Raw genomic sequence first — 24907 nt, 5'->3', positions numbered from 1 at the left:
TAGATTCTAATCTAAATACTGAATTCACCCATTAGGTATTTATCCAATGAGTTGAAAGCGAACATCAACATAAAAACCTGCACACATGGGATGCCTGGGTGGCTCAGCGGTTGAGCATCTGCCTTTGGCTGCTGTGATCCCGGAGTCCCGGGATCGAGTCCCATATCAGGCTCCCTGCATGGAGCCTGCTTCTCCTTCTGTCTGTGTCTCTGCCTCTCTCTCTCTCTCTGTGTCTCTCATGAATAAATAAATAAAATTCTTTAAAAAAAAAAACCCTGCACACAAATGTTTATAGCAGCTTTATTCATCATAATTGTCAAAAAATGGGAAACAACTAAGATATCCTTTAAATGAATAAACACTCTGGGAAACGAACTAGGGGTGTGGAAGGGGAGGAGGGTGGGGGGTGGGGGTGAATGGGTGACGGGCACTGAGGGGGGCACTTGATGGGATGAGCACTGGGTGTTATTCTGTATGATGGCAAATTGAACACCAATAAAAAATAAATTTATTATTAAAAAATAATAAAAAATAAATGAATAAACAAATTGTGGTATGGCCATACAATGGAGTATTATTAAACAATAAGAAGAAAACCATCTACCATGAAAAGACATGGAGAAACCTTAAATTCATATTGCTAATTGAAGAAGTCCGTGAAAAAGCTATGTGCTGTAGGATTCCAACTATATGAAATTCTGGAAAGAGTGAAACTATAGAGACAGTAAAACTACCAAACATTTCCAGAGGTTCAGGGATAGGTGGTAGGGATGTTTCAGTAAAGCACAGGGCATTTTTAGAGAAGTGACACTATGATACTGTAATGGTGGATATGTAATATTACACATTTGTCAAAACCCATAGAAATATACAAAAAGAAAGAGTGAACCCTCATGTAAACTAGGAAATGTAGTTAAAAATTATCTTCTAATACTGGTTCATCAGTTGCAAATGTATTATGTTAATGAAAAATGTTAGTAATAGGGGAAACTGTGTGCAGGGATGGAGTATATGGGAACTTTCTGTACTTTCTGCACTACCTCACCAAACCTACAACTGTTCAATAAAATAAAGTCTTTTAATTAAAAAAAAAGAAAGTCAAGATTCATAGCTCATAGTAGATTAGACGTAAGAAGGGAGAGGACTAACACTGTATTCTAATGGTCATATATTTTATGAAAATTTATTAATGTAAAATACTTTCATGATGGGAGGCACTTAAGTGTCTGTGGACATCGTGAGAAACTAAGAGAAAATAGAGGTGTAGATACATTTAGGTTGGATTTAATGGAATGTATTTATGTGATTTGCAGGCACTTCCATATATGAGTAGGTTATTGTTAGCTATCCTGGAATTAGAATCGTTTTGAGGAATACTCCTTGTACCCATTGTACCAAACTCATCTGACACTGTGACAACAAGGTCCAGGGCTGAAGTGTTATCATAACATGCAAAGCATCACAATCTGCCACATTAGAAGTATGTGGGGGGGATCCCTGGGTGGCTCAGCGGGCCTTTGGCCCAGGGCGTGATCCTGGAGACCCGGGATCGAGTTCCACATCGGGCTCCCTGCATGGAGCCTGCTTCTCCCTCTGCCTGTGTCTCTGCCTCCCTCTCTCTCTCTCTCTCTGTGTGTGTGTCTCTCATGAATAAATAAATAAATAAATAAATAAATAAATAAATAAATAAATAAATGTATGTGAGTAGTAGAGAAGAAGCAAAGTTTCAATTGCATAGAGCCAGAGTTAGTCTCCAGAAAATTCCTCTATATATCATGGGTTATATATACAAGAAACCTGATAGAAGTTTTCTTAAATTTTAAGACAACCCCAAACATTTTTGTGTAATTACTAATTCAGTTGTAAAGATGAAAGAACCCTTTGTAGGCTACATTAATAAAAAAATAAATTTTAATTAATAATAATAGAGTTAATTTTCCATACCCTTAATAGAAAATTCTGTTTAAAAATCCTTGATATTAGAGGTCAAAAATTTAGGGGGAAAAAGTATGACAGGGTTATGTCAGTTCATTTTTAAAAGCATGCTATTTCTCCAAATGTTAGGATTTTGTGCCATTTATCACTTTCCAAATAATCATTTGTTGATTTTTTTCTCATTCTAAATAAATATCCACCTCTGACCTAATTTATATTCAAATGTTAATTTTTTCCCTTAGAGAACCCTCAAAAATGCATAAGCTTCAGGCCCCACAAAACTTAAATCTGCCCTACAGCCACCTCTATGTGGGTAGCCCCCAATTTTGTGTCTCCATCTCCAACCCCTTTCCCAGACTCCAAACTGGTATATCCAAGTGCTCATCTGACACCTCTACTGCATGTCTAAAATACAATTTAAAATCAACATGTGGGACACCTGGGTGCCTCAGTGGTTGAGCATCTGCCTTTGGCTCCGGTCATGATCCCAGGGTCTTGGGATTGAGTTCTGCACCAGGCTCCTCGCAGGGAACCTGCTTCTCCCTCTACCTATGTCTCTGCCTCACTCTCTCTCTCTCTCTCTGTGTCTCCCATGAGTAAATAAATAAAATCTTTTTTTAAAAAGGATTTTTTTAACACCATGTACAGGATTAAACTCCTACTCTTTTCCATCCCTAGCCCCTCCTATAAAATCCTCCTCCACAATCTTGTCCATCTCATTTGATGACATAACAATTTTCTAGTTGCTCAGGACAAATATCTTGGAGTCATTGTAGGCTCCTCTCTTTTTCTTAAGCCCACAACCAATCCAATGGGAAACCTATTCGAGCAACCTGCAAAATATATCCAGAATTTGAATTATTTTACTTCACCATTCTGGTCAGAGCCTTGTACAACATACCCAACCTGTATGACTTCAATAGTCTCCTGACTGTTCTATCATGAGTCTAACATTATCCCTATGGTCTGCACCAAACACAACAGCCAGTGTAGTCTTCTTAAAAATGAAAGTTAGATCATGTCATTCATTCTTTCTTCTAATGTTGTTATCTTATTTTACTCAGAGAAAAGGTCAAGATTTCTTGAGGGCTCTCCAAAGATTTCTGTGATCTGCATGCCCCACTCTTATTAGGTCTCTGATCTCTTCCCTACTGATCTCTTCCTCACCCAATTTCACTTCAGCCACAATAGCCTCCTTGCTGTTCTGAGTGTCACCCTGGGAACTTGCCTCTGTCTCATTTCACTGCCTGGAACATTCTTCCTACTTGGATAATTCCTCCCTTCTTTCAAGTCTTTGCTCATATTTCACCTTCTCAAAGTGAAGCCTACACTAAACACCTATTTAATATTATACCCTACCATTTCTGACCCTTTATGCTTCTCAGAATCCTCTATTTTTATTTTTTTCTATAGCACTTACATAACCATGTAGTTAACTTGTTATATTTAGTGTTTACTTTCTAGTTTCTCCCCAAAGTCTTTTAACATAAGAAGGGCAGGGATTTTTTGTTTGCTGATATATCCCCAAAGTACTTAGAACAGTGCTTGATAGTTCTGGATGCTCAATAAATTTTTATTGAGTACATAAATCTTTTGTATAAATAGAAATGATTTTTAAGTAAAATATATAGATAACAGACATAATAATGCTTTAGATACTAAGCACATTTCAAAACTTAAGAATGGAAAAAATTTCAAAGTAACAGTGATGAAAAAGCCACAATTTATGGCTATGAAACCATAGAGAAAATATTTCCTGTTTCTACATGATTAGAGACCTAAAGTAAAGAAAAATGGAATCTGGATTAAAGGACAAGCTTTGGAGGTTAAACGTTGACTAAAAAATAGAGACCTTCATAGAGATGTAGACATTTATCTTCCAGATTCATGTCTTTACACTGCAAAAGATAATAAGTCCCCATAGCTACTGGTTTATAGTCCAAAGGGTTTAAACTAAGGGTCTTCCTCTTCTTGAGATTTGATTACATAAAGTAGATAAGCCTTCTCTCCTCTCTCTCTCTCTCTCTCTCAGGAGGGAAAAAGGCAGCTATTGAGAAATTCTTATATAAACTCACAGATTCATAATATTAGGGTCTCCCTCCTGTGCATATAACCACCTGGTTCTCATCACATTACCTTAAAGGGGAAGAAGACATGGAGAATGAATGTGGTTATTGCTATAAGTAGTAAGAGTCTGTCTCTGATCCAGAAACCACCTCATGTTTGCTTTTAGAACAAAATTAACAACTGTTAATGGATTTAAAATACTTCCTACAAAAGATTATATGAGAATATAATATATATAAAGTATTAAACATGAGGCCTATTACAGAGCAGACCACTCATACTTATTAGTCTCCTTTGTCCTTCATACTACTCACCTCTCAGTGGCTCAAAAGAATAAGAAGACAAAATAAAATTTTCCTGTCCTATCTCATTGTCTTCCTGTTTCCTCTATACTGCCAACTTTTCTAATCCCAACTATAATAACCCTGTTTTAAGCAACTAGAGAATCACATTAGATCCTGTGGAAAACAGTATAATATAAAATTTTCAGGTTAACATTTCCACAATTTTTTCCAAAAACATTTTATCCAAAATGGAATTTTCCATCCTGGTAGACATCACTTAAGAAGACAAAGAATTTGAGTAACTTAATGATAAATGTTATTGTGCAGAAGTTACTTGAATAATATTAATCCTAATCCAAACTATTTTTAAGATTATATAGGGAACAATTTCATTTTATGATATATAAAGTCCAAAATTTTAGTCTTAAAAGAGGGAATCTTCTCAAATGAACAGTTCTTAAGTTAATTTTTTTTAACGATTTATTTTTGTTTATTTATGATAGAGAGAGAGAGAGGCAGAGACACAGGCAGAGGGAGAAGCAGGCTCCATGCAAGGAGCCGGACACAGAACTTGATCCCGGGACTCCAGGATCACGCCCTGGGCCGAAGGCAGGCACGAAACCGCTGAGCCACCCAGGGATCCCCTGAGCAGTTCTTAAGTTAATCAAAATAGTCAATTAATGATTTCATATCATGTCAAAACCCAAAAATTAATAAAAATTCAGAATTATTTAGATAAAAATATATTTTTAAAATATTAGTAATAATGGGATAGTGCTATTATAAGATTTTTTTGAGATAAGCACAGAACACTAGAATTTATTCAGAATTTACCTATACATCACTTCAGAGAAAATATAGTTTCCCCATTAGAAAAACAAGGGTCCATTAAAGATAACATTGTTTTCTGAGTAAAATTTTGCTAACAGATCTTGGATTTTTGACACTTAAATTGTGTAGATACAATTTTGCTAAGCAGATACAGAATTATTGTAGATATTTTGGTTATGTTAGAAGTCCCAGTACTGAAACAACTCAATGTGGCTGTGGTCATAGCATTCCAAGTGTTTACCAAATGCAGTGAGATTAGAGGTGTATTTGGGAATAGAAAGGACTCCTACTATAATTAATAATAGTACTAATAAACTATTTTCCTTTATTTAGCTAGGAGGAAAGTGGCCAAGCTACCTACTCTTGAAGAAAACTCTGTGGGTTTTTTTTTCCGTGAAATGAATATAACACAGCTGGTGCATAATTACTGAGTTGCTACAGCCATTTAGATGTGTCAATCATGGGAAAAGGTCAAGTACATTAAGCTGAATAAGAATGTGATCTTTAATTCCATGGAGACTCTAACAGAGTCAGAAAACACAACAAGCCATCATTTATCATAATATATCAAAGAATTCTAAATCCAACAGAAATTCTCTGCTGAGGGAAAGCAACAGAAAGAAAGAGACCAAGAGGGTGTGAGTGAGTGTGTGTGTATAGGCTATAGCACTGCTGTTTCTTGGACTGCTTCACTGAAAGAAAAAAAGTGTCAAACCAGGGCTGGTCACAGTCATGGACCTCAGGGCTATATTTGTAATCATTACAAAACAAAGGATCACATGACTATGACTATTTTATCAAAAAAAAAAAAATAGAAATCTTCTAAGTGCTAATGTTATCCTCAAAAAAGCCATAGTCTGAGATTTACTAGTTTACTACTGTAATATATTTTTTTAAAAAAAACAACTTTTTATAAGTTATTTAAACTTTTTTGTTATAACACTGTCTTGAGCAGAACACAGCACTAAGTTACTTTGTATCTTGAGATAGCAGTGTTATTTTTCTTCTTGGAACATGAAAAGCCTTAACATGTAAGCTTCAGGATTTGTCGAATAAATGAATGAATCCTAATAATATGTATTTTCTAAGCAAAAAAAAAAAAACAAAAACAAAACAAAACAAACAAAAAAAAAAAAACAGGAGAATTCCCATTCCTGATAGGTTGCAAAAACAGTTTGATGTTGGATGTTTACAGGGCTCAAAGATTGGTTAGAATTCAAATCAATCAAGCAATGGGATAATAAGGAATGCTTATAGGACATGATCCCTGCACTTAAAAGATAACCATTCAATTATTGAGGACTCAAGCCCAACAAAGAAAACAGCAGCAAATATACAAATTAAAATACAAATACAAAGCAGGAACAATACCAATCTGCATTAAAGCTAATGTTCTTATGTGTACCAGCCATTAAATGCTGTAGGAATTCATATTAGAGTGAAATCAAGTATAACTTGAGGTTAACATAACAGGAAGTTTCATGGAGAAGGTAGAAATTGACTTGAGTCTCAAAACAATAAGTAGGTTTGACCTTAGCAAAGGGGTGGAATAATATATGCAAAAGCAGAGGAGCAATTTGGGAGGATAATGTAAGGTACATGCTAGAGTAGGGGGGGAAATACGGTATCTTACCTTATCTATCTTAGAATATGTACTTTTGCAATCACAAAAGCTTACAATTTCACTATTTTCTTTTTTCAGGAGAGAGCACGTGGAAGGGGGGAGAAATGCAGCAAAGGGAGAGGGAAAGAGAGGATCTTAAGGGGGGAGAAATGCAGCAAAGGGAGAGGGAAAGAGAGGATCTTAAGCAGGCTCCATCCATGCTCAGGGCTCAGGGCTCAGTGCTCAGCACAGAGCCTGACTTGGGGCTCAATCTCATAACCTGAGATTATGATTTGAGCTGAAATCAAGAATTGTTCATGCAGCTGATTGAGCCACCCACGTACCCCATCAATTTCATGATTATTTTAAAATATTTATGTTTGTTGTTTCATTTTGCAAGGAAGAGAGAGAAAATAGATCAACATATGTTCTGGGATTCTTTAAAAAATGAATGCAAAGAGAAGGTGGTAACTCCCCACCTCCCTAGCCCATTTTAATTAATTTATGATTTCTGAACAGCCTTGCCACTTTGCTTTAGGGAAACAGCTTAGGAAATGAGCAAAAATTAAAACTGTAAAATATTCCAGATTTAGTTTTGTATTGTGTTAATCCAAAAGACATGTGCACATGTAGAAAGTGGCTCATTCTGGGAATTATGATAATTAAGGACAAAGAGGCTTGCTTGGGAAAACAAAGAGTTGTTGAGAAGAAAAAGAGATTTCCATGAAGAAAGTTGGTGGGATTCAACTGTAGAACTGAAGGGATAAAAAGAAACATCTGAAAGCAAAGATGAAAAAATCTGGCATTTCTGAATAGATATTTACAAATGTGATAATATGGTAGTTTTTTATGGCTAGAAATATTTTAGCAGTTTCTCTCATCTGAAAGGAAATCTATTCCTCCAACCCTTGAATCTCGGCTTGGCTGTGCGACTTGTTTAGACCTCTGGGACATCAGCAAATGTGACACAAAGGCTTAGAGAGTCGTGGTACATCAGTTTTTCCTGCTGTTGCTTCCGAGAACTCTTTGCTACCATGTAATCATATCTTCAAATCTGTCTAATTTTATCACACATAACTGCCAGTGTATACTCTCTTAGCACCTTATACTTCATTATAAAACTTTTCAAAATTTCAGTTAAGCTAATTGTATAATCAGGTATATAATGTCACATTATTTCAAATTGCTTTCTTCCTCAAGAAAGGTATAAAATAAGTTTCTGTGGTCTTAAATAATTTTTAGGACATTTTGAACCCTTTTATTTATACAGAATGAGGATTCCTTTTCAAATTTAAAATTAATGAACTGAAAAAAATAAATAAAATTAATGAACTTTTTTGGTCAGTCAGGAAACTTAAAAACTTCAAAGTATTTAAATATTAAGCAAAGTTAAGAAGGAATTTATATTTTAAAGCATATTCTAGATGTTCACTTTAAAGATCACAGAAGTTAGAGCTGAAAAATTTTTCAGAGATCTGATTAAAATTTCTCATTTTAACATCTGAAATAAATAGGAGTTGAAGAAGTTAACTCAATATTTCTAAAACTAAGTATTGTTAAGTAACCATATCCATAGGGCAATTTTAACAACTTAATACATTTTTTTCTTTATATTAAACTCCGCTATTTCTGTATAATAAAATGATAATATATTTCATCTTCTTTTTTTTTTTTAATTTATGATAGTCACAGAGAGAGAGAGAGAGAGGGAGGCAGAGACACAGGCAGAGGGAGAAGCAGGCTCCATGCACCGGGAGCCCGATGTGGGACTCGATCCCGGGTCTCTAGGATAGCGCCCTGGGCCAAAGGCAGGCGCCAAACTGCTGCGCCACCCAGGGATCCCTTTCATCCTCTTTATAATAATCTTTCAAATACTTTAATTTAGCAGTCTTGTTCCTTGTAAGTAATCCCTTAGCATTTTCTTCAACTAATATTTGTAGTAGCCTATGTCTCTGCCTCTCTCTCGTGCTGTCTCTCATGAATAAATAAATAAATAAATAAATAAATAAATAAATAAATATCTTTTAAATTAATTAATTAATTAATATTCTGTTCATAATATTAGTTCCATCATTATTCTGCTTAGAATATTAATAGTATTACTTTTAGGTGGTGGGTTTTCAGGGCTATTGTTTTGTTCGTCTTCTTTATACTGTTTATATTTCTTGGATTTTTCTAATGGAACACATATTATTTAAATAATTTTATTTTTTAATTTATTTATTTTGGGGGAGAGGAGCAGGGAGAGAGAGAATCTTAAGCAGGTTCCATGCCCAGTATGGAGCCTGACACAGGACTTGATCACAGGATCCTGAGATCATAACCTGACCCAAAAATCAAGAGTTGGACACTTAACTGATTGAACCACCGTGGTGCCCCTATTTCATAATTTTTAAAACAATAAAACTAATGTAATTTTGAAAAAAAAAAAGTATAGTAAAGTCAGGCAGAGTAAGAGGGGCCAGTGAGTAAAACAGAAAAAAAAACCAAGGAAGACACGCTCTGTGAAAATCATCAGTCAAGGGAAGAGAGATGAGAGAAGAGAGATCTAAGAATTAAGGCATAGTCAGAGTTCTAAAAGCAAAGAGAATTCAAAAAGAATGAGGACAGAGAGCCACTGTAGTTGGCAATTAAGAGCACTTTTTAATAGTTACATAGGATACATATTAATAAATCTTAGCATGAGAGAAATAAGCCATTCACATAAACAATTGGTATCTCAATTTACCGAACAAGACTTCTGTTTTCATGATCACTGTTATTATTAACTGCTCTGGTGTTGCTGACACTATAATTTTGTATTAATCACTGTGATGTCATAAAATGCTTTCGTGCTATATTGTCATCTAATTAAATCATGGCAACTGTGTTCACAAGAAAAAAAAACTGAGTTATGCAAAGGAAAAAATAGGCATAATTCTAAATAAATTTCTAGAAATTAGAAATCCTTTTGCTAATAAGACTGTAATACTTTTTATTACAAATGCTCCTAAGGCAATTTTGAAGCAGTTTAGAAAAGTAATCAGGAATATTCATAATCTTCCTGCCTCAGACACAAAAGCTTAATTTACAAGCAGAAAATTAAAATTTTACTTTCTTCTAATCACAATTTGTATTATTTTGTTTCCTTTATCACTGTCCTACCTGTAGCTCATTAAAGAATAGAAATGATGGAAAAAGGAAGAAAAGAAAATTCCATTTTTTTCATTGTGCTTTCAGCAAGTCTGATACACTAAAGGCGGTTAGGAACAACTAGGCAGCCAGCAAAGCGGGAAGATAGAATAGGGAAGCAAACAAGGTTACTGGGAGAAAATATAAGAGAGCACTCAGAAAAATACCCAGAATACTGGTACCTAAAATGGGATTAATTCTATTAAGGTACTAGTGATACCAGTACTTCTAAAGTGTAGGTGTGCATTACCCAAACAATTAAGAACATCACCTCTTTCAATTATTATTTGATACTGATTATTATTCCTATGTATATAAATTTCAATTTTAATGTAAGCATTTATGTGCAAAGTGGCCACTGACATTTTTTTCCAAAGGGTTGGAGGACTGAAGTGTCCTATTGGTTACACCAGTATCTAAAACTCCTTAGAGAATGAAGGGCATAAAACAGAAAATGCCTCAGTGTTTTTATGCCATAAACAACACTTAAATATTGGTGAATGATGACAACTTCCCTAGAAGAGCCTGACTGGTAGCCTATCCCTGTGTGTACTACTGTGATCCAATTCTGTAGAAAGGCAACAACCCAAGGAGGCTGCGATCACATGTAGTTGAAGAGCTTTAAAGTAAAATCACTTGATGGGGGCACCTGGGTGGCTCAGTCGGTTAAGCAGCCAGCTCTTGATTTTTGGTTCAGGTCATGATCCCAGTGTCCTGGGATTGAGCTGGGCGGGTGTGGGACTCAGCAGGGAATCTGCTTAAGGATTTCTCTTCCTCTCCCTCTCCCTCTGCACCCCCCATGCTCTTTCTCTTTCTCTAAAATAAATAAATAAATCTTTAAAAAATAAAGTTGGATCCTTCTAGAGGGAATGAGTAACAGCTGAAATAGAGATTTAAGAATTTAATCAAGAAGTAGACTAAGTTGATCTACTTCACAATGTCACCTTCATAATACTACTCCCACACACTATTAAACTGTATAACTAAATAATGAACACCCTTAAGTCTCAGATGTCTGGAAAATGCAAAACTAAAGTATAATATTAATATAAACCTACGTAGTATATATTAAGAAGCTTTGGTCATTTGTGGTCTGTTTTCAAATTTTCAATATTTAAGGATTCAAATATTTAAGGATTAAGGAAATACTTTCTTTGCTGTAAAATTCCTTCTTTTAATATTTATAGGATTATATATTCAATGTAATGAAAAGGAATTTCTTTTCATCTATTATATCTCTGAAATAGTAATTGATTGAAATGTTACATACACACACAAACACACAGTTCTACTCATTCACAGATGATATAGTTAAGTCACATTAGAAAGCAAATACCCTTCCCCCCAAACAAGAAAGCAAATATTCTAAATGCTGTACCATATCTTTGATAGGTAGAAAACTGTGTTAAACAGAGTTTGACTTACAAGGAATAATGAAGGGATTTTATTCTAAAATCGGCTACCTAAAAATTGACATCCTAATCTAGGGATTTTTATTCTAAAACTGGCTACCTAAAAATTGACATCCTAAGCTAGGGATGCAAGATGTATAAGTAGGACCCCTAAATTATGAAATCATAAATTTGCAGGATTTCTTAGTCACATATACACATTAGAGTATATGTTACTCTCCTAATGCAAATACATGTCTATAACTGCTTACAAGTGGTCTAATAAACCACAACCAGATTTTAAAAAACACTTTAAGATCTTTCAAATTTACTTGGGATTACAATACACTATAAAAACAGATTATAAAGAATTATCAAGTTACCACTCACTTCAAATAGACAAAATATCATGTATAAATTATATACCAAAATATATTGATGTGGGTCACAATACACAAGTTATGTGAAATGCCTAAAATGAAGAAATATGGAACATGATGTATAGCTTACCTAAGAGTTAATTTTAGAAACAACAGTATTTAAAACAATATTCTCTTATTTATTTCTTATTCTTGGGATACCCAGGGGAACCAGTTCATTATGAAATGTGCTCAGGTGGCAAAGATTGCTCAATAAGAAAATGAAATGTAATACTCACTATTGTTTTTCTGAAATCTTCAGAATTAGTCTATGTGCCTACATCTCATCCTCAAATATCCAACGTATTTGACAGGCAAAATGTATAAGTTCATATTAATCCTGTGTAATTAACTAATTTTACTACTCATTACCAATGGATCAAATAACACCTAGAATTGCCCCATCAATTGACATTGAGCCTATATCAACAATACTAAATTGTATAAAAGCTAATCAACCAGTAATGGCAGGAAAAAATGAATTTTTTTTCAAAGAAAAGACATTTGGAATAAGCAAACAATAAGATTATTCATTTTGTGGAGCAGAGAGATGAGAATTTAAAATAGGAGAACATGGGGTTATAATAAAACAGGTTTCCAAGGAGCCTGAGTGGCTCAGTGGTTGAGTGTTTGCCTTTGGCTCAGGATGTGATCCCAGTCCTTGGATCAAGTCCCACATCGGGCTCCCTGCATGGAGCCTGCTTCTCCCTCTGCCTGTGTCTCTGCCTCTCTCTGTCTCTTGTAAATAAATAAAAACTTAAAAACAAAACAAAACAAAAGAGGTTTCCAGTGGGAGAGAGGCTCTCCTATTTGTGGATATGAATCTCTCTAAAGGGAATTTACTAACTACAAAGCTTTTCAAATTTTTGCAAAATAATTTGGAAAACCATTGTGATATGGGTTCTCATTATTAAATTCTTTATTGTTGCATAATAGGACATAAAAATCTGAACTTTTTGTATATAGTCATGATCAAGTGAGGAAACATGCCCAAATCTTTCAATTAATAATCACCTTGCCCCATTCCATCTCCTAAAACATAAAACTAAGCATCATCTTTAATTCTACAATATAGTTGTTAAAAGCCCAGACTTTCATGGTTTTGAATCCCTGCTCTACCACTTGCTAGTCCTTAGGCCTGGGCAGGTTAGTCTTCTGTGCTTTAGTTTCTTTAACTGTAAAATGGAGATTATAATAATACTTACCTCATTTGGTAATATCAAGCATTAATTCATTCTACACTACCTCATACAAATATTTAAATTTCATCTGTAACCACTCTTTGTCCCTATGCACATAATCCCAGTATACTAGCCAGATCATATTAACTATTCCAGAATATAACAGATCCTTCCTTCTTGCCTTCAAAACCCCCATTCTTCCTTCAAAGCTCACTTCTGTCTCTGTGAAGCTAACTTTGGTTTCTTTCAGTAGAATCCATGTTTTCCTTCTCTTGTCAATTTTTGGAAGTAAAAGTTTAAAAAGAAAAGTATAGGCCTAATTTTTGGCTTTTTCTTGTCTTCATTTTTTTTTCAATTATATTTTACTTTGGCTGCAAAACACTGTGACATAAATATAGGATCTGTACTCATTATCTTTAGTTTTTTAGTAGAAACCACTTTAGACATTATGATTATAATCAGAAAACCATTTCAGTTATCCTAAGAGCTCAGGAAGGGGGTGAAAGGAAGAAAGTGGAAGGGCACTACCATTGATAGAACTATTTGTATGATCGCTTTGTGCTAGGTACTTTACTTATATTATCTTTGCACTTTGAGTCCACTATCTATTAAGTGGTCTCCAAAGGAAATAAACCAGTAAACATTTTTTTCCCTCAAATGGAATGAGCAAAAGAATACCAAGATAGGGGCATAATTTTCTTTATTAAATCCTTGACTTAAAAATATTTTACTGTCTGCTAAAAGCAGTACAGGATAAAGAAAATGTCTCTTTGATTTAATTTGTAGGCCGAGATTTAAAGATGAGTTTAACTTTTCCATTAAAATTTTAAATTTATGAATTCCTGAAAATCGCTGAAGTAAACTAGATTGATTATCTAGGTGCATTGCAACATAATTAGAAACTTCTGTATTTATATGTAATTCAAAGGTAATTGAATATTTGATGAGCATTAATTATACATCTAATTACATAAATTTAACGTCTTACATGATTAGTGATATATTATTGAATGACATATAAATGAGATTCAGTGCAACACATTTTTAGTTCCTAATTCAAGAAAAAGTGCTAGATAACATGGGAGAATGCAAATATGTGTAAGATAATGCCTTGTCCCTCAGCAAGTTTATAATTTAAAAAAAAAGGATAAGATATATATAAATAGGGGCGCCTGAATGGCTCATTTGGTTAAGCGACTGACTCGATTTTGGCTCAGGTCATGATATCATTAAGTAGCTGACTCTTTATTTTGGGTCAGGTCATGGGCTTGCATTGAGCATAGAGCCTGCTTGAGAGTCTCTGTCTCTGTCCCCCTCTGCCCCTCCCCACCACTGCTCTCATGCTCTCTCTCTCTCAAAAAAAAGAAATATATAGATAATAATAATATAAAAAAGATGTAAACTCAGAAATAGAGATGTGAGGGAAGAATATAATTATTCTGCTAGGAGGGATAATGTGACACTAATGGATGGGAAGAGCGGGCATTCTATTTCTGTATGGAGAGAAATCACTAGTAAATGGTAGAGATGGGAAGGCTCCAATTTGGGGTAATTTAAAAGGCCTTAAACAGAAGTCTAGAATAATATCCTTGAGATTTTACTGTGTCTTCTATGTTCTCAAACTATAGAAAAATAGAAATACTTGGTAAATATATGGAAAACAATAGTCTCTCACTAAATAGGTTCTTTATGTATCAGTGATTTAGGGAAATATTTAACCTATGAGGAGCGATGTGAACTACAATAGGTATAATGTTAGGCAACAAAGAAATATAAAAGGTAAAAGTGCAAGTATCCTATACCATATACAAAATTATCTCAAAGTGGATCAGATACCTAAACCTAAGACCCAAAACTATAAATTAGAAGGAAACAGAAATGCTTTATAACATTGGAGCTGATGAGAATTTCTTGGATATGATACCAAAAGCACAGACAACAAAAGTAAAACTAGACAAACTGGACTACATAAAAATTAAAATTTTCTGTGTATCAAAAGGACAAAATCAGCATAATGAAAAGGCAATCAATGTAATGGGAGAAAATATTTTCAAATAATATATCTTATATGGGTTAATATCTAGAATATGTAAAGCAGTCATACAACTCAACAACAACAAAACACCCAATTAAGCAATGGGCAAAGGACTTGAACAGACATTTCTCCAAAAAATAATGAACAAATGGCCAATAAACATATGAAAAAATGCTCAATATCACTAATTATTAGGAAAATACAAGTCAAAACCACAATGAGATATCACCTTATACCCATTAGAATCACTCCTACCAAAAACAAATAAGGAAACAGAAAATTACAAGTGTTAGCAAGAATGTGGAGAAATTAGAACCTTTGTGCACTCTTGATGGGAATGTAAAATTGTGAACTGCTATGGAAAATAGTATAGTAGTTCTTTTAAAAATTAAGAATGGAATGACTTTATATCCAGCAATCCCACTTATGACTTTATGTTCAAAAAGAATTGAAAGCAAGATTTCAAAGAAATATTTGGATACCCATGTTCATAACAGCACTATCAAGAGATGAAAGCAACCATGTCCATCAGCAGATGAATGGATAAACAAAATGTAGTACCTATATACAATGGAGTATTATTTAACCTTAAAAAGGAAGGAAAGACTAACACATGCTACAACATGGATGAATCTTGAAGACATTATACTATGAAGTAAACCAGTCACAAAAAGACAAATACTGCATGACTTCACTTACATGAGGTATCTAGAGTAGTCATTTAGATAAAAACAGAAGATAGAATGGTGCTTGCTACAGAATAGGGTAGGGAGCAAATGAGAGAGTTATTTAATGTGTATAAAGTTTTGTTTCCCAAGATGAAAAAGTTCTGAAGATTGGTTACATAACAATGTGAATATACTTAACACTACTGAACTGTATACTTAGAAATGGTTTAAATGGTAAATTCTATGTTATGCTTTCTTTTAGCACCAAAAAAAATATTTAAAAAAATTTTAGCAAAAGAACCAATCCAGTCATTTGATAGTATTGCCTCAAATGGAAATTGATCAGTTCAGTCAAAATTACTAAACTAATAGCATTCATCTTTAGCTACTAAGTTTTCTTCTCTTTATTATCATCTAGTTATTAATAGGACATGTACTTTTAGAGGTTTGCCTTTAATTTATTCTTACACCTGCAGAAGATACAACAATGGTCCTATCTGAAAAAAAACTATTAAATCTTCAAAAAGTGCAGGCATCAATTGTGAAAAAAAGTGGAACCAAGGTGGACCATGAAGAGACACTCAAAGTGAGTAAAAGTACCTTGAAGAGACACTTGGTTTTTATTGTGCCTGTGGAAACTGATCCCACCTATCCATCCATTCATCGTGGAATTTCAGACTCAGTACAGTGTTGACACTCTCATTGTGTCCTTTCAACAGATTGGCTGGGAAAAAGACTCTGGAACCCATCTGTCTTATCAAGGCCTTCAATGTACTTGCCACTTCTTGTTGATTTGGTAGATATAATGAAACAATGTAGCATTCTACAGAATATCCACTCAGTTCAAGTCTTTTTAACCTCTATGATGACAAAAGGGTAGGAGACTTAATACAGCCCTGGAGCAAGGCCATAAATATATACATTATACTTCTGATAGTCCTTGATAGTAAGAGAAAAAAAAATGCATTTGTCAGATCAAGAGCTGCATACCACATACCTGAGGCCACGTTAACCTGCTCTGAGAAGAGCAGTTCCTGACAGAGCAGTTGCAACTGATGCTCCCACTTGGCTGAGTTTGCAGTCATCCACTACCATCCTTGAAGATTTTTGCAATGGCCAGACTGGTATATACTTTAGGTCTTTAAAGATGGCACTAATCTCTGCCACTTCCTGTCACATGCAATACTGACTTTCATATATTGTCATGGCCAAGCCAACTAGTTTGGGAGCCTTCTCACCCACTACGATAGTTCTTAGCCCCACAGGCTAAGACACCAACGTGAAGGTCCTGCCAATTACCAAGTATGTATGTCTATCCATACGGTTCAGGGAACAGGAAGGGATGAATGAGTGAGTCAAGTTCTTCAGCAAACAGACTCTGTAGTAGAGATTTGTGTTCAGAGAGTTTATTGAAGAGAGCTGTCGGCAATAGCACCTGTGCAGGAATATGAGTGGTAGCATTCGGTAGAGGAAGCAGTTTAATTATGGTACAGTTGCAATAATTCCACATGTGAATCCATTGATTCCACAGGGGGCTTTGAAGCTGTGACCGCCCTTCAGAGTTGTATGAAATTGAAGCAAAGGGACTAAGCCCTAATGCTCCTTCACTGATCATTCACTGAATTCAACGTGCCACAAGGGAGGCAGTTCCCGTAACAAGAGACAGCTCCTTTAAGCAGAAGGTAATTTCTGGGCAAAAGCTCAGTTGTGAGGCAACAGCAGGCAACACCCATGGCAACTAAGGAAATAAGGACCGCAATCCTTAAAAGGGGATTTTGGTGGTTCTTGGTAACATCCACTACTAAGGTGGCCAGAGTTGGCAAGTAAAAAGCAATAAATAAAAATATTACATGGCATACCTATACTTAAAAAATACTCATTATTTACATAAAATTCAAATACAACTGAGCATTGTCTGTGTTACCTGGCCACTCTGTCCACTACACATGTATTAAAGGGAAAATACAAAGAAAATTCCAAGCGTATTAATGCATTTCTCCTTTTGTAATCTTATACTTTGTATAGTACTAATCCCATATGGACATGAGAGACCAAAAATAAAAATTGGTTAACCTCAACAACTTTTGCTCCACTCACAATCCTGATTTGGTCTAATTATAGGGAGTCAATGCTGCTTGCCACATTTTACCATAGAAAGCAGAAATAGGCTTAGAAAGAACACTTGCAGTTTTAAGGAGGGTGGATTGTGAGAAAGAGAGCACACAGTACACAGACAGGGAAAGAACTAGAGCAGTGGCAGTGGGAATGAAAGGAAGAAATGAGAAGAGACACCCCTGAAATAGATTCAAAGAATTTACTAACTATATGATACGGAAATACAGGAGGTGAACAGAATTTAACAAAATTGTAGGTTCTTGATTTGAGGTAATAGAAAAAAAGAGAGGAAAATGGTACAAGATATATGTAAAACAGAAATATAAGTAGATTTGAAGGGAGAAATTATACATTTGACATACTTCATCCTAATGTATAATATACGTGAATATGTTAACTAATATACCACACCAAGCTGTCAATATTGGTCAAGTGATCATTTTCCATTAAACATATTTCACCTGAGACTTTATAGATATTTTTAACCACCTTGCATTTCTACAAGCTGTGCACAGGATGTTAAATTATACTGGTAATTCTATTAGCTATTAATAATTCTTCTATAGACTTAAGTCCTGTAAACACTAATTTTCAAATTTAAAATCTTAATTGAAGGAAGAGTTTTAAAATGTATGTTTTTCTTCAATAACAATTCTCAGCTCTAAATATCTATTTGTATGTTTTACCTCTATTACTCAAGAGTTCTTAAAATGTGGAAGCCTGATCTTTTTCCTTAATTACACAAAAGGAGAAACTACTGCCCACATTACCCTCAGCAATGCTGTCTTTCTAACTGACACTCTCCCCTTTGCCCATTTTATACTATGCTCCCAGTTGATTTTTCCTGAACCATGATACCCAACACATTGTCCCTGCAGTTCTGTTCTGATTCAGAGTAATCAATCCAGGAACCACTAAGAAATCTATTAATTCTTTGTGTGTATCACAGCAGAATCCCGTTTAGCATCCTCAGATGCTAGGATGCTTATTTGCTCAGTATGGTCTGGGAACAGGATAAATACTGAGAAAGTCAAAATAAATAAGTTTTCCTATTTTAGTTCAAAATTCTAAAATGTAATGTTACATTTGCATTTGATGATGTTAATTTTAATCACCTGTGACTTAGCCACAATTATTCACTTCTGGGATTAAAATGCCCACTATAGACATCAATAAACAGAACAAAATCTGACTTATCCACTTTGTTTGCCAATCAGAAATCTCTTTTAATCTCCTACACCCTCACCTGAATGCCCAGTAAGAGAAAATGTACATAATACATGTTGACATAATAATTAAAATAAACTTATTAAATCCTATTTTTGTACTATGTATTTACCATCCACAGGAAACATTCAGTATTTTACTGCAATTATTTATAAATTATCAACTGTTAACTTTCAATTATCTTTGTGCAGATTATCCATCACAACCTTTAAAACCAAGATGGCTTTTTCCTGCAATTCTGCTTTTTAGGCTACCTTCTTGCTTTATTGGGTTTTCTTACACATGCTTACTGAATATAAGCATAGCTTAAGTCACGACATAAGAAGGTAAATATGCTGCTGGGGAAAAAATGTAATATGGCATTTCAAAACCAAGGAGAAATTATCTTTAGTTAGTCTCCATTATCAGTTTAGATTTTGCAAGTTTCTGTTCCCTTCAATTTGAGTAATGAATATGGATAGCATAGCAAATCACTACACCACCCAATAAGTATAACCTTCTTGGACCTGCATATTTTCTGTGCACCAAGCAAAACGTCAGGTACTGAGCAGGTATAGTTGTTGCAAGTTTACTCTAAATTTTATATCAATTCTCCTGTTAAATTGTTGTGGTGAAAGAAAAGGTGTAAGGCTATGAATTTCACTGTACTTTAATTAGTTACCAATAATTCTTAGGGGGAATACCCCTTCTCAGCTATGGTGGATTATTAAGAACTATCTCTGCTTATTTTTACTTGAGATTACCTGGGTTTCACTTTCTAACCAAAAGATTAGAAAATTTATATATCTTGTTATCTCACTAACAATAATTTCTTAAAATGAAGTAATAATGTATATACATCAAATTGTGGTGCAGTAATAACTGTCAAGACTTCTGTAATTCTTATGCCAGGTACTATTCTAAATATTTTCCCCTTAATTCTCATAAAAACGTTATGCAATATATTCCATTGTTACCTTTATTTTATTTTTTAAAGTTAATTTTTGGGACCCCTGGGTGGCTCAGTTGTTAAGCATCTGCCTTTGGTTCAGGGCGTGATCCTGGAGTCCTGGGATCTAGTCCCACATTGGGCTCCCTGTGTGGAACCTGCTTCTCCCTCTGCCTGTTTCTCTGCCTCCCTGTCTCTCTCTCTCTCTCTCTCTCTCTCTTTGTCTCTCATGAATAAATAAATAAAATCTTTAAAAAATATTTTTATTTGAGTATAGTTGTTACATTAGTTTCAGTAATTATAACATAATGATTGGACAAATTTATACATTATGCTATGCTCTCAAGTGTAGCTACCATCTGTCACCATACAATGCTATTATGATATCATTGAGTATATTCCCTATGCTATGCCTTTCATTCCTGTGACTTACTCATTCCATAATTAGAAGTCTGTATCTCCCACTCCCTTTCACCCATTTTGCCCCCTCCACAGTTTGTTCTCTGTACTTACAGTTCTGATTCTGCCTTTTGTCTGCTTGTTTATCCGTTTGTTTTTTTTTTTAGATTTCATGTATGAGTGAAAACATATCTTTCTTAGTCTGACTTATTTCACTTAGCATAATACCCTCTAGATCCATCCATATGGTCATAAATGGAATGATCCAATTCTTTTTTATGGCTGTGTGATATTCATGTGTCTGTGTGTGTGTGTGTGTGTGTGTGTTTGTATGATATCTTCCTTATCCATTCATGTATCGATGGACAGTTAGGTTGTTCTATATCTTCACCATTGCTATCCTTAACTTAACAATTGAGAAAACTGCGGTGCAGAAAAATTAACTGGCTGAAGCTTCCACAGCACATAAGGGGCAGAACCGGTATTTGCAGTTTGGTTTCAGATCCCGTATACTAGACCATACTACCTCTCTGTTGACTTATTCGACCTTACTCCTATTGAAAAGAATACACACAAATGGTGCCTCCAACTCTATCTCATATATCTGAGTATATTCAAATGCCTTAACTCTCTTCCTTAACTCTCTTCCAGTGTCAGCCTACTCTGTCCTTAACTCTCTTCCAGTGTCAGCCTACTCTGACAACATAGGCTGGGTTGGATGCCCTTCCTGTCCTATTGTCCACTCTCATGTAGCACCTAATATGCTGGTCTGCCATAACTTATTTTTCTCTTCATTCCTCAAATGATGGTAATTCCTGAAGCAATAATTACAGAAAGACTGGCACACAACACTGTGCCTTAAATATAGTAGAGATTCAATATCTGTTCGATGAATGGATACTTCTCTTGTAGGTCTTCCCGTTGGCATTTCAGGCTGCATTGAACAATCATATCCATAACCACCACCACCATTACTCTAATACCAAATTTTGCAATTCTCCAGATTGTGACATACTTCATATTTCTCTTTGAAGTACTTTAGGAATGCATAACAAAAACTATTCCAAGGGGGGGAAAGGTCTTACCTTCTAAATCTTCTTTCTCAAAGTGTGTTTTGAGAATAGAACGAGTTCCACCTCTATCCACAACTGCCTCTTCATCATTTCTCTGTAGAATGAGAAAAAGATTAAATGATATTACAGTAGTTCCTCTTTATCCACAGGGATACTTTCCAAGACCTCCTGTGGATACCTGAAATTGCACCTGAATTGAATTGGTACCTGAATAGTACCAAACCCTATATAAACTATTTTTGCTATACATACACACCTACGATAAAATATAATCTTTAAATTAGGCACAGGAAGAGTTTAATAATAATAATGAAATAGAAAAATTATAACCATATGCTCTAATAAAAGTATATGAATTTGGTCTCTCAAAATATCTTATTGTACTATACTCACCCTTTTTGTGATGATATAAAATGATAAAATGCCTATGTGATGAGATGAAGTGAGGTGAATAATGTAGGCACTATGACATAGCATTAGGCTACTATTGACCTTCTGATGGTATGTCAGAAGGAAGATGATCTGCTTCCTGACCATGGGTGACCTCAGGCCACTGAAACCATGGAAGGCAAAAGCACAGATAAGAGTGGACTACTATACATATATTCTCTTAATTTCAGAGAATAAATTATAATATAATCTAATATTTTAGGGGTTTAATTCAACCACTTAAACCTACTTCTACACAACTATCCTATTTGATTATCAAGTGTTAATTTAAAAAGGAGATTAAAATTAAATTGACCACATACTCAGAGAAGAAATGTCATTTGATTTTCCATGAAATCAAAAGCAGTCATACATTCCAGTTGCCATCATTGGTTACTGAGATGAAAAACAAATAACAGTTACCCTGACAATTTAGTAACATGCATTTTTATCTCTGATAAAGAATTCTTGTTAACAAGATGACATTTTGAACTATACAAGGAAAATATGGAAATCATTAGTATTAACACCACTAATGCTATGGCAAGGTGAAATAATTCCACTGCCATTTAAAATGGGGTTGAGAGGCATCTAATCTCTTGAAAGCAATTAGTAGCAATTATTAGGTAAACTACAACTCTAATTACTTTGCTTCAGTGTAATGCATTTTATTCAAACTAAACTTTTAATTATAATCATATACATTCAACCTTCATCCAGTTTATATATATGTATATATAAATATATATTTATTATATTTATTATATTTATTAAATATATATTTACTTATTTAGAATGGTGGAGACTCTCTTCTGAATATTGTACATATGCTCAAAACAATACACTCACTCATTTGGTATTCAATAACATAATAGGGGAGGGAGAAATACAATCCACGTAAACATGCAGAAATGAACAAAATACCAAATACTGAACGAAGTGAAATACAGATTATTTACAAGTTTTTTTGATTATGAGCACCTATGTAAAAATTGTCTTAAAAGGGACTATTGAAAACAAAAAAGAAATAAAAATGTAGACTAAAGATGAGTGAATCTTCCAACTTCTTTTTTTTAATTTTTTGTATTGGAGTCAATTTGCCAACATATAGCATAAGACCCAGTGTTCATCAAGTGCCCCCGTCAGTGTCCGTCACCCAGTCAATCCCAACTCCCTACCCACCTCCCTTTCCACCACCCCTTGTTCATTTCCCAGAGTTGGGTGTCTCTCATGTTTTGTCACCCTCACTGATATTTCCCGCTCATTTTCTCTTTTTCCCCTTTATTCCCTTTCACTATTTTTTATATTCCCCAAATTAATGAGACCATATAATGTTTGTCCTTCTCGGATTGACTTACTTCACTCAGCATAATACCCCCCAGTTCCAACTTCTATTTCTAAGCCTGTTCTAGCATTTGTATTAGAAAAATTACAAATCTCTGTTTTTTCTTTGAAAGCTTTATATTCCCAGACATAATCTTGATAAAGATTTGGCTTCCATGTTTTACAAATAAGTATTGTCAACTGTAAGGATTATAGACCACAGACATATTTCAATCTAGAAATATCAGCTCTTGTGTGCTTCATATGCAGCAAAACATACAGTAGAATAACATGTTTTACAGTCTGTAGTACTGTGTCTTGCAGACAACATGTGCTGAGACAGGTAAGGGCAAAGAGTTTGAAATTAGAGCAAAAGAAATCTATACTACAAATGAAGGAAAAAATGAAAATTAATATATGATTAAGAGTCTACTGCTCTTGTGTTTGGCGAAGTTTTAAAAATATGTTGGTCTGAGCAAAATAGCAATAGAAAAAACTAAAGAGTTATATATTTATATAATTTCCTGAACCAGACAAATGCAAGTTTAAGTCTCTTTAGAAACTGTTATTGATACATTTACAAATCACATTTATCCTCTGTGGAGGACATATCAAATATGCACATTGGAATGCATCTCTGCCCTCTTGCCAAAGGCAAAGTCATGCATCCATGTTCAGAGGTCAGAAGAAGCATCATTCCACTAAATCACAATAGCATCCCCTTAAAACAATTGCAAAATAAGAAGTTTTTTATAGGATATAAGAAGATATTTCCATCTATATGATAAAATACTTAATCCTTACTTCAAGGGCCTGAATCAATTTTCAACTTATACAAAATGGCTTTTCTCCTTATTTTTATGTAGCATAAAAACTGCCCACACACAAAAGATAATTATACTGAATAGCTAATGTTAGGATATTGAGACAAAATGAAATTTTGCAGCAGAAGTAGGAGTAGAATCTAAATAGGAAATAGTTGATTATTTAATTACCAGATGAATTACAAGTAGAAGTGTCCTAATTTTAATGTTTCACTGGCAAAAAAAAAAAAAAAGAACTTGAAGCTAGAATATGAATGTAACTCAATGTAAGTGACTCATTTTGCAGTTTCATATAAATTTAAATACTCTCCAAATAGCCCATAGATATATTAAATGTATATTCTTTTGGGCTGAAAATTCCCAAGATACTACTTAATACTAATAATACATATACTGAAATTCCTCTACTTTGGTTATAGTTCAAAAGATTATTTCAATATTATTGAAGACTTTTTAATAGAGTGCTTCCCTTCTTCCTTTTTTACCAAGAGCAAGTAAATGTGGGTGTGATGAAGAGAATGCAGGGACAAATGCCAGTGGGTGCCAGTCTGTGCAATAATCCCAAATAGACCGGTAAGATATTTTTTATTCATTTTGCACTATTACCCTTTTCAGATTAGTTGATCATAAAATACATTAATGTACCCTAATTTTCATATGTATTTACTTACTCAGAACAAATTTTAGCACTGTGTAAAGAGAGAACACATAAATCTCTTACATTACCTCTCATTACAATTTACCTTTATTACACTACTGGGTAAACATTTATAAGATGATTTATTCCAGTAAATAAGTATAAGACAATGTTCTAAAATTGGGGGGAGCACAACCCATAGTAAGAAATACATATTCAACACAGTCACATATTTATATAAATGTAATCAAAACAAAGTTTCACAAACCATCATTTACCATAACTATAAACAATACAGTATGATATTTTCTATCCCAGGATATTCTATTTCATTTAAAAATACTAGTCACTATCCTTTAAACTTATT

At 34.3% G+C, this 24907-nt stretch overlaps 1 protein-coding gene across 8 annotated transcripts in view; it reads right to left on the bottom strand.

Annotated features, from left to right (window-relative positions):
- Nucleotides 1–24907, bottom strand: part of SLC4A10 (solute carrier family 4 member 10) — a 286086-nt gene that overhangs the window by 159765 nt on the left and 101414 nt on the right. For all 8 annotated transcript variants that reach the window (XM_049106281.1, XM_025471057.3, XM_049106286.1 and 5 more), the window contains exon 2: nucleotides 21340–21421. In XM_049106281.1, coding sequence (XP_048962238.1) covers nucleotides 21340–21421 — 82 coding nt within the window. The remainder of the gene's footprint in view (nucleotides 1–21339; nucleotides 21422–24907) is intronic.

This window comes from Canis lupus, chromosome 36 (genome assembly GCF_003254725.2).
Source record: "Canis lupus dingo isolate Sandy chromosome 36, ASM325472v2, whole genome shotgun sequence".
Taxonomy (NCBI): Eukaryota; Metazoa; Chordata; class Mammalia; order Carnivora; family Canidae; genus Canis; species Canis lupus.
The sequence above is the reverse complement of the archived record's forward strand: the minus strand, read 5'-3'. Positions and strand labels throughout refer to the sequence as shown.